Below are 12,144 nucleotides of genomic sequence, written 5' to 3' on the forward strand. Positions count from 1 at the left end.
ATTATAAATTAAAGTTCTTCTGTTCTTTACTGGGTAATTATTCCTAGAAGCTCTTTATAATAAGAAGACATTCAACAAAGAAAACATTCTTTAAATTATTAAAAAGATATATTCTATTTTCGTATAGCTTCCTTCCTGCATATTTAGAAGAAGTAAAAATACAGAGAGAAGAAGAAGTTTTAAAATGGGATAGAGAGGCAACACGCACAATCAGATGTATGTATAGATTGGGGCCTCACCAGTCTCACCTTGGGAACGAACACCAAGCACAGGGTCGTCGTGGAGCAGAACATGATGAAGATGGAGATGATGATGAAGGCCGCGTCCTGCTGCTCTCGCAGCACAAAGGACAAGGCGGCCCCAATCACGCACATGATGACGACGTTATACACGCTCATGCCGATGTACTTGGAGTCGTTGAGGGCCGGGATGCTGACATGCCTAGTCTCCCAGGCGAGAAAGCAACCAAATGCCTGAAACAAAACAAATAAAGTATATGCAATCAATTCAGTAAAAACACAATTTGGCATAACTTAATATAGAAATTGTAACACACATTCTACAGCAGTGAGTTCTATAAGACATATAAATACATAATAACTCACTGTAAGCTTAGTGCATAAATAACAATATCTCCAGTAGTACACGTATGTTGTACAATATTATATGATATCAAATAATATTGTATAACATTGGTGAATATTGAATAATTGTACAATATTGTTGCACAATATTGTACAATATTGGGCAATAATATAATATAATATTGCACAACAGTGTAAAATTATATACTATAATATTGCGCATCATGCTGTGCTTTTGGTTTATGCTTTTGGTATATGAGCTAATTTTTTTGCACGCAATGAAAATAAAATAGTTCATATACCAAAATATATATCAAGGAAATATTTTTGAAATTTTCCAACATAATAGGGAGGATATACATTTTATTTGGAATGGAAAAACCACTCGATGAAATGTATTATCAGTGGAAGCTACAAGTTTATTTTTAAATAATTTTTCGACTTCAAAGTAAGCGAAGGTTATTTTGGATAGAGAATAATTGCTTAATACATTTAAGAAAAGTGTTTTCATATTTTTTGGGGAATGGATTAATTAAATAAAATTAATCCATTCTTTTGATATTTACAAAAAACGCTTAGGCGTAATAATATGATACAAGTTTATTTAAAAAAATAGAAAATATTTAAAATGTGCCGAACATAAGTCTTAATAACCCAAGTGCTTTCCTTCACTGTATTTTATCAGCAAATGAATAATTGACTAAAAAAAATAAAACTGAAATATAAATATAAATTCTAATAACTGAATACAGTGCAAATTGAATGGCGAATAATAAAAATTATTCTTCTAAAATTTGTGTATTTTTTTTTACGAAATGCCATGTTATCTGCTTTTTTTTAATTGCATTCAAAGATTAATATTGAAAAACATACCTATATGCAATGTTCTTTTTTATGTGAAATGTTCTTTTCATGAAAAACACTAATTAACGGAATTTATATATTTCATATAGATTTTGATTTCCCCATCCCCCCAAACAAAAAATCAAACAAAATATTTTCCTATTTTTTTTCTTCTTGCATCTTGAGTAAGATATAAAGATCTTTACTTTCTCAAAGCGGAATTCATGATTTTGAACTTTATTGCTTTTCAAGTTTGGTAAAAAAAAGGAAGAACAACAGATATTTGTTCAATAAAATGAATTTATTTTTAAAAACTAATCTTTACCACTAACAAAAGTGCTTCGCCGATTCGTTAGAAGTTATTATTCTTTTAAAGAATACCATGAAAGCGATATTACCTAGTAAAATTTTTTCGACCCACCAACTTAAAATATCTTTTAAAACCATTAAAAGAAATAATAATATTTTAAAGCAAACCAGCTGAACTAGTGTTCAACAAACAAGATGTGGAACTTTTCGCGTTGATAGTTGAGAAAACGTGATACCCGAATCGCTGGTTAAAAATATCGTTTTTCGATAATTACTTTAGTACTGGAGACAAAACTGATGAATCGATTTCTCGACGTTTAAATATCGTTTCTGTCGACACGAAAACTTTCTAGAAGTAATTTATGTCCTCTGTATCATTATTTGAAGAACAAGCAGTGCATCTATTGAGGAAAAAAACGCAATTAAAATATTCAGTAATAGACTTTATTTTTATGCTCTTTATTACTACTTTCCTCATAAGGTTAACTGTGCTTGTAACCCTTGCATGCAAAGCATACTGCTTAATGGAACGTTTTTTCCTTCTGTACCTAAAGCAATTGATTGAATAAACAATCGACTAGGTTAAGAAGCTTGCTACCGGGTTAAAAATTATTTTAAGAGTCATTTAATATTCAAAAGAGAAAGATAAGAAGTTTCAACCAATAGTTTGACTTTAAACTTACTTTTACTTTCTAAATGATAAAAGAAAAACTTGTTATAAATCAATATTTAAAAGGTATTTTAATCTTGTAATAAATAAAGACTAACTAATTGAATTTCCTTAAAGGGCGAGCATTAATTCTCAGATAAACCTAGAAGACATGCATGCACCTGAGCCCTCCTTCAAATGTATTTGCATAAAAAAAATAGCAAATATAATCAAAATGAATTTGTAAAGATTATACTTGACTAAAAAATTAATGATGGAAAATAAATTACTAACTATTAATCGAAAAAATATAAATTCGTCTCAGCAAGCTCGAATCTCTTCGAAAAGTTACAAAAGAAAGTATCTGTTACTTTTTTCTTAAACCTAACTTAACTATGAAATCCTTATTAGTTTAAATAATTACGTATTTAAAAATATGATTAGAGAATCATGAAGACGATCTTGCATATACAATGTGAATATTTTTTTTAATTAAAACTAATGAAAACAAGTTTTTTTTAGTTTAATCATTTTCTACTACTTATTATTGAGAGAACATGATCCTAAATTTCACTATAAAGTATCGTCAGTGATAAAGATTCGACCTTAATTTTTTTTCTGATTAAATTATACTTAAGATATGGGAATATAAAAATAGTGTATTGTCATCAAGAAAAGGCATACACATAGTTTCAGGCCTCTATAAAGTAAAAAAAAATATTGAGTGATATTCGGTAGTGAATTACAAAATATCATTTTTACAAAAATGTAAAGAAATGAACTGAAAATTTTTATTGTGAATTCAGCTGTTTATTTTTTCCTGAAAAGTGATAAAAAAAAAAAGAAAATCAAAATTAAATTTTCGATTTTCATTCTTTAAGAGATGTCATGCGGTGTTTTCTTAGAATTTAAAAACATATTATTATTTACTAACATATAATATGTCCCATTAACATGTTCACTTTTCAAATATAAATAGAACAGTATTTATTTCATTGAAACGCTCTTGCGATTTAACCATCAAAATGGTTCAATAAAGTTATTTAGTGTAACATTTTATACCCAATGCTCGGAAATTTTGGAATTAATTCCATATTGCAGAAACAGAATTAAAGTTTTTTTATTTAACAAATGCTAATACTTTTAGATTTTTAAAATCCCAAAATTAATTAAAAGCATTAAATTACAAAAAAGTTGAATTTTAAACCATTTTTCATAAAGGTAGCAGCATTGCAACTTTCAGTTTCATTAGACAAATACAAATTGACCTGTGTCGCATTTGGATAGTTAAGATTATTAACTAAATATTTATATTTGCATTTTTGTTTTGTCTTTACTGTACTAATTATCTATAGAGAATCTATAGATTATCTATTGTTCTATCAAATTTTTAAAATAGCATTGAATTCCGGTGATAAAAGATTGTCCTAACTTACTTTTTTTCCCCAAAAACGGTTCTGACTGAATCATTCAAAATTAGTAATAGTTGCATCGATTTATTTTGTGTGCCATGTCCAAACCCTTAAAATTAACAAGATATAATAATGGAAATATAACTATCAAATTCAGAGATGACCCTACAGTACTGCGTCATCATAAAAGCATATCAACATGTACTTATTTTCAAATGAATGAGTAACCAAAATTTTTATCCACAATTCTTATTAATAGAAAATCTTTCATGAAATGAATTCATTTGAATTAATATCATCACCCATTCCACGATCCTTCTATTCAATATTCAGTTAAAAAAAGAGAAGAAAAGAAAAAAACCCCTGTCAAAATGAATTTTTTGCTTAAATTTTCTCTTGGAAAAAATCCATTTCATTCTGGATAGTTTCTAAATGCCCTCCCTCATAAAAGATGGAGAAGCATTCAATGGAAAGCAACATGTGGCACGATCGTGTCTGTTGGAGGGGTGTTCGTGTTTAATGAGATGATGCGCCAGAAGAGCGTGAAAGCGCTTTGATAAGGACTACGTGCTTGAGTTTGAAGAGGCCTCGATACCCCAGATTCGAGAGAGGGCCTCAACCGTTCAGAGCAACTCTAATATTAGCTAGGTCACGACATGGAACAAGTGAATGTTTTGAAACTTATGCGGAACATGTGGAATCTTCGTAACAGATTCATGATGAAGAGAATTATGAATGAATTATGACCAAATAGGGTTCGTGTGTCATAAAATTGAACTAAAGCATGATTTTTACTGAATCTGCAATATTGCACCTTTGAATTATTTGGTAGTTGATTATTTTAACTGCAGATATTTTTAAGACTACATTTGCTCTATCCAAAATAAATTGAACATATTATGCAGAAACATTCAAAATTAAAAGCTGCTTATGAAGATGATGTGGGATTTTATTTCTTAATATAATATTGGGCACCTGAAGAATCACTCTATATTTTAAATTACGTCATCATTCCTATGTTTGGCATCATCTTTACAGCTGATCGATTTAACGTATAATCCTTTTTTTTACAATTTAACATTTATGAAAAGATTTGAAGCTGCTTGTAAGCTGCTGCTTCATTATCAGTTTTAATATGACTTTTTCTCATTGTACATTAAATGTCCCAAACATAGAAAAATATTTTTTAACTGAAAATAAATTTTTGATTTCCTCATTAGTAAAATAAATAACCTTTTTAATATTTATTTTGACTATTTTACTATTATTTATTTTGACTTTTTGACTTTAATTGTTTTAGCTTTAGAAATATAACATTTGTTTATAAATATAAATGAGATAAAAAAAATGGATGAGTTTAAATTAAATATTTTGTCTGAGATTTAGGTGGAATAGTTTTGAAATACGGATATCAAAAGAGAAGAAGGATACATTTGAATATGCGTCTTTGAAGATCAAAAGATGATGATTAAAAATAAAATGATTTTTGCTTATAGTATTTTAAGGGATCTCAAATAATTAAATAGCAGTTCTAGTAAATTTTAAGTTAATTACAGAAATTTGTGAAACTTATTTTCGAAGTTCTCATATAAAATTTTTTTCGAAAAAAAAAAGGGTTTTACAATGTTATTTTTTACACATATGGATATCAGATTATTTACAGATTTAAAGATAAATGCAAGATTTAAATTGTTTCATATTTCCTGATAATTAAATATCTGTTTTATAAAATCTAAATATTTCCGTGGCATATTAGCAGACATAGATTTAAAACTCCCCAAAGAAAGAAATTTCTATAAAATTAATTAAATCTAAGATATGTTTTTGTGCTTCAGGTATGCATAAAGGAAATAAAATCCATTATTGTTATCTCCCTTTGTCGTTGGATTAAGGAGAAGAGAATAAATAGAAGACCAAATACTACTTATGCTCTGAGAAAAAAAAAACAACCTTCTTTTTCAATGAAAATATGAAAATAATTTTAATAAGCGAATAAAATCTCGGTAATCCCAAGATTCTTTCAGTAATTATTCGTAATCTCAAAGAAGAAAAATAAAGTATAAATTCTTTGAAACCATTCCTGTTTATAATTAAAAAAATTCAAACATTCTATGTTTATTATCTTTACAAATAGCGAATTTGAACAAGATCGAATTTGAAGGATTTGGAAGGGAAGTCTCAGATTCAGACAATACGAGTGGGGTTCCTTTGCTAAGAAAGTAATTACACTGCGTTTCGCAATTTCTGTTTATTCTTTGAAATGAAAAATGAAATCATAAACGAAAAACTAACTTGAATAAATATGAGATTAATTCTTCACCGTATTTTCGCTTTAAACTAAAAGAAAAAACATTGTTGTTTATAACCAAGCTGTTTCAGCCGTAGATTTCATCTTGAAAATAATTAAAATTTTTAATTGATTGTATGTTTGATAAATTATTAAATGGAATATAATTTCCAAGTAATACATAGATTAATTATAAAATTAAAAAAAAATTAAAGAATAGCAAACGAAAATAGACTATTACATATAAAGAAAACCGTATTGTTTTAAATTTGTAGGTGAAATTTAGATAAATCATAAGCAAATATGTATCTTTATTGCATTTATGAATAAGTTGCTCTAGAGTAAAATATAATGATTGTTAATGAGAAAATTAAAACTGACACATACTCGAAAGCTTATTAATATTATGTATCAGCATTTCATCGTTCATCAAAACACATTAACCATTCCTTTATTTTTCCTTTTAAAGACCAGAACATTTATAATGAAATTTTGGCTTTTCTTTGTTTCAAAATGCTTTTCAATTAATCTTTAGGGAGAAATATTCCTCAGATTGTGAAATATTCTTGGCATGAAATAGTAATTTATTATTATTATTATTTTTTTATATATATATGGTTATTACTAATAATTTTTTCAACGAATATTTTTATGGGAAACGATTACTTATTCATTATCATTTCATTATTAGTTCTTAAATTTGTCTTTATCTCATTGTATTTAGCTAATGTAAAGTAAAAGATTATTAATTTTGATATTTCAAGGGGTCATGAATTCTCAGATTTTTTTTTAATTTTTAAGTATTATAGGAAAGAAAATTGTATTTTAATATGTCGCTTTATTGAGAAATTTATTTTTCTAGAATATTTTTTTTTAAATTCTCCTACTAATCTTTCAAATAAAAACAGTTTTTCCTTCAAATCTTATTTTTATTGAAATATATAAAACTGTGCATGGAAATTGTAATACATTCAAATTTAAATTTAAAACAAAAAATTAATATTATGCGTAGTAAAAATTTCACTTTTATTCTAATTATATAAAAACTAATCTACTAAATATTTATTGTATTCACAGTTTGAACACGTGCTGAACATTACACTTTCCTCTGTTTACTTTGCAATAAGAATGAATTTAATCTTTCAGTTTGAGTTTTTGTCAAGGTGACGGCAACGCACTGATACACTCTTAAGGCGCTCTTGCAGGTTAAATTTTACTTTCATTTTGTTCGAAAATGTGATTGCTGATTGAAATTGCTGGAAAATATGATTATAATATTTTTAAATAATTCATTAAAAATAAAAATTTAATTAAATTAAAACATTGGTTCCAATGAAAAAAAAATCATTTTTGAACTTTAACATGATTTAAAAAATAACAGTTTTGTGCTGTAATATTTTCGAAAGTTATTGTGGAGAAATGTCAAAATTCAGCTTATTTTTAAATTAATTAAAATTTCAAAAACAATCTTTCTAGGTATACTTTTTTATCCCCCAAAGTATATATATGCCAAGTTTTGTTGTTCTAGATCATATGGTTTGATGTGTAGAGTACTAAGATACACACACACACACGCACACACACACACACACACACACACACACACACACACACACACACACACACACACACACACACACACATTGAGAAGAAAAATTAAAGATTTGTCCTATTAAATTTATATGTCTATTATAGTTTCGTAAGACAAGATTTTATCAAATATTGATCCAAATTTTATCAAAAATCAAAATAGTTATTTTTTCTTTCGACAAGTTTCATTTCGTCTAGTTAAGTCATCAATTTGTCAAAACTATTGCATTTATCATTGAATGAATCTATTCTTAATTTAATATTATTTGAAATTGAATTAATTATTCTTTTTATTACATTTTTATTTATTCATATTTTGAGCTACGGTTATTGAATAAGAAATAAGAATACGGTTAAGGATAAGAAAAATAATGGCTAATAAAATAAAAATAATTGGAAGCCATGCTTTGTTTTATTGTTGACTATTTATTATTTCGCTGCTTTACTATTTAGATTAAACGATTATACATTTTAAATATTAGAAGAGAGTTTATTCTGAAGTGTCCCCTGCTCCAGTTTGTCTATCAGAACAGTAATAATACCTGGGTTTGAAAGTCAATCTAAGCTATGATAATATTACTACTGACGGTTTTGAAAAGTAAAGGTCCTTTTCTGAATGGTGACCACTTGAATGGAGAATACATTAACATTGTAAGTCATTATTCCAACCAATATATTATTTGTATGCAATAAATTGCTCCAACAGCTGTATAACTATCTTTTAGTTTAACACTAGAATGTCCGTCGGTGTCGATTGAACACCAGAGCCTGTTTAGTTTGTTCTCCTTTTCGCATTTTTGCATATAATTTGAAGATTTTTCATGACTTTGGATCATTCACCTGGGATTACACAGAAAAAGTTTTGTGGTTCTAGGTTAATTAGGAGAGATTTTACAACTAAATATACCTAAAACGTTCGCTGGCGTCGTTTCGACACGAAGGCAATTTATCATTATAAATAGCTGCCGTTCAACAAACTTTCCGAAAGTACTATCACACATGTGTTTGACCATGAATACAGTGTTATTGGGTTCACAGTGGAAATTAATCAATTATACTAAAATTGTTGCGTCCAAGTGTTTCGTTATATAACGTTTGCTTATCTGCTCACAAAAAAAAAATCATTCGATTTTCGAACTTTGTGCAGAGCAGACACCCTGAAATGATGGCTTGTAGAAAATGTCTAAGCCCTGATGAAATTGATTATTTGTTGCGAGAGCTTTCTGGGAATGAATCGGATGGTGGTGAGCTGTCTTGTTGTAATTTAGATTCCGACGAAGACATAAGATTGCATGATAGTAACTGCGAAGAATCTGAAGAAAGTTCAGATGAAATTGATAATATTCCAGTAATAAATGCTGAGTTTAAAGGAATTACAAATTATCTAAAATGCAGAGAGTGCGACATTCGAGTGTAATGGAAATGCAACTAAAAAAATGTGTGTTTCTTACATGAAAATGGTGTGCGGAAAATGTACAGGAAAAGTTGGGTATAACTGAATCCATTGCAAATGAGATATGTACAAATCATTATGCATAAAAACGATAAATAATGATTAAAAAACTTGCACTCACGAAAATCACGATTTTACAAATTACACTAATATTTATGAATAGTATTGTTTTATTTCATTTTACAAGATTAACCCTTAACTGGGGACGTGCGGTCTGTGAGACCGCTAGCGATGGATTTTCGGTCACCCCTATTCTATTTTTAGCTCAATTAAATGGATTGACACTGTAGCTTCCTCTTTTGTGACCTTCAATACACGTGCACTTTTTCAACCGATTTCACCGGATGCTTTTAAAAATAATTCAGTTATTTCTTTGAGCGCGCACTCTAAGACCGCACCTCCGTGTTAGTGTCTCAGTGATAAACAAGGCTTAGCAGATGGCGCTAAAACTTGGATCCCGAAATATCATCCAATTTACTGATACTATTATGAAGCAGTGCTCCAGACACTTTTAAATGAAGCAGAAAGGGATTTTAGTTATAAGGATAAGTGTACAGATGAGTTTTTCGATGAAAGTTCGCATTCAGATGATCCTGATATGTATGTTCAAACATAAATAATTTTTCTAATGATAATGTATTTTGAAAAATTTCTAAAATATATTAATATACCAAGAGATATATATACAGAATTTATAGGTTGATTCTTATACTAGTTCTTAACCTGTATGTTTAAAATGTCCTAGAAAACCTTCTATGAAAGTCACACAAGCCGATAAACAAAGGGCCAATTTTACCCATTGTCAATTATTTTTTTTTCATATATTGAATTTTAAATTATATTGACTTCGGTATACCTTCATATAATGTAAAAATAAATATGATTTAAAAAGTAAAAAGTAATATGTTTTTTCTAGAATATTATTTATTGTACCATGTGATTTGAGAAGAAAATGTATGTTCCAACGCATTTACTTTTTTCAATGATAATATATTTCGAAAAATTTCTAAAACATATCTATATATAAAGAAAAATATCTGGAAAAAATTGGCAGTTTTTCATATTAGTACATTCATTAGAAAATATAATAGAATAAATGAAATGCGGTCTCGTAGACCGCACCTCCCCAGTTAAGTTCTAAAATTTCACCTCCCCAGTTAAGAGTTAAGTAATTTGTTTTGTTATAGTTTTTTATGATAAAAACGGCATAATAAAAAAGGACAATTCTATGAAATGATTTTAAAAAGTCTTAAAACTAAACCTTACTGAACAGTAGTTCTGCAATTATTTAATTATTACAATTATTTTATAAATTTTATATCGCAGTGTCGAAACGACACCGGCGGATGTTCAAGGGTAATCGAAATTCCGGTCGTTCTAGTGTTGAACTTGAGATAATTTAATATTAGTAAACAAGTTTAGCTTATTTTATCCTTTTTTTTCATATGAAACCAAATAATTTTATATTCATTATTTAAATATACAGTAACTTTGAAAATTCCTTTAGATTTTTAAATAACGCTGTTTATAGGTTGTAGACCATAGAAGATCTAGATTTATTTCATGCTTTTAGAAGATCGCAATTAGTAAAAAAATCCCAATGGCCATGAAATGCTTCAAAAATAATTCCAACAAGTTACATTATATGTACTTCGAAATTAATTTTTTATGTTTCTAGAAAACTAATTCAAACGATTTGTATTATGTTCTCTTTCTAATGATTTTCGGATTACTTGGTAAATAAAGATGCTAAAATATTAAAAAGCTACCTATTTACCGAGAAAAATAATCATAGCATTTGTGCTCCGGAAGGTAAATATCCTATTACCGAAAGTACAAAAACGATTTCGATTTTCGGACGTAATCTTCTAAATTCAAAGAGTTATTCATTAATTACGTAGAAATTCCAAGAAAAAATATTTTTCGAAAATATTTCTGATGATTATAAAAGAACGAAGGAAATTACATTATTTCTTTCTAAGCATAGAATATGAACAAGAGGAATCTCCAAAAATTAATGGATGGACTAGCAAATTTAAACAATACAAGTGGACTTCTATTGTAAAGAAAGTAATTAGAAAAACGCTTTGCAATTTATGTATTTCTTTTGAAGTAAAAAAACAAATCATATGCAGGAAAGTAATGATTAAATAAAAATCGGATTAATTCTGTTCTGCAAATTAAAAATATGATTAGTTCTTCCCCCATATTGTTAACAATTCATCTATAAAATAAGCGAATCAGCCTTCTTACTATATTTCTTTTCTACTACTGTATTTTTTAAAATTTCAAAATCAGAAAATATTATGAAATACTATAAGAACTAATTACGAAATTGTAAACAATTACAATCTGAAGAACAGGATGTCGAAAGAGAAGTAGTAATTGAACATAAATTAATTCCATTCTGATGACAGATGACATGCAGGTATTAAAACGAAATTTTAAAAAATTAATATTTTAATTAGAAAACGAATGCATGAATAGTTATAAGTATTAACGCCACATTTATTATAATAATAATCTCATCACTTTCTTATTTTTGCTCTAAATATTCAAAACATTCTCAAATCTATGATTATTTTTTATTCAACTGAAATTAATCTCCTGAGTTAAGCCAAGCTGAAATAATCAAGCATGTGCTTTGAATAGAATAAATATTTTACTTAATCATTTTCAAAAGCTGCTTTCGGTTAGGGACTCAATTTACAAATATTTTATAAAAATTTATACGCTTCATCATTTAGTTGTTTTCCCTAGTTAGTAAAAATTCTTTGATTATTTAGTATTATAAATAGAAGCATTCAAAAATTTATTTAATATAAAAATAGAAATGAATTCCTTTGAAATATAAATGAAAATAATTTTTTCCTAGATTTAAAGCCAGGAATATTTTCTAGAGTATTTCAGCTTTAGTTGCATTTATTTTGCAAAGCACTTTTAAATTAATGTGTTTTTTTAAATCCCTCTATGGATTGATGCTATGAAATGAATGCTAAAAATCCAATTTATTTTTA

At 27.6% G+C, this 12,144-nt stretch overlaps 1 protein-coding gene across 2 annotated transcripts in view; it reads right to left on the bottom strand.

The window, feature by feature from the left end:
* The window catches only part of LOC129966988 (gamma-aminobutyric acid type B receptor subunit 2-like), a 332,348-nt gene that overhangs the window by 37,084 nt on the left and 283,120 nt on the right, over window positions 1-12,144 (bottom strand). Inside the window, exon 15 of one of the 2 annotated variants that reach the window (XM_056081613.1) lies at window positions 249-473. In XM_056081613.1, coding sequence (XP_055937588.1) covers window positions 249-473 — 225 coding nt within the window. Of the gene's footprint in view, window positions 1-239; window positions 474-12,144 lie in introns of both variants that reach the window. The other variant, XM_056081612.1, reaches the window with a different exon arrangement.

Source organism: Argiope bruennichi, chromosome 4, assembly GCF_947563725.1.
Source record: "Argiope bruennichi chromosome 4, qqArgBrue1.1, whole genome shotgun sequence".
Taxonomy (NCBI): domain Eukaryota; kingdom Metazoa; phylum Arthropoda; class Arachnida; order Araneae; family Araneidae; genus Argiope; species Argiope bruennichi.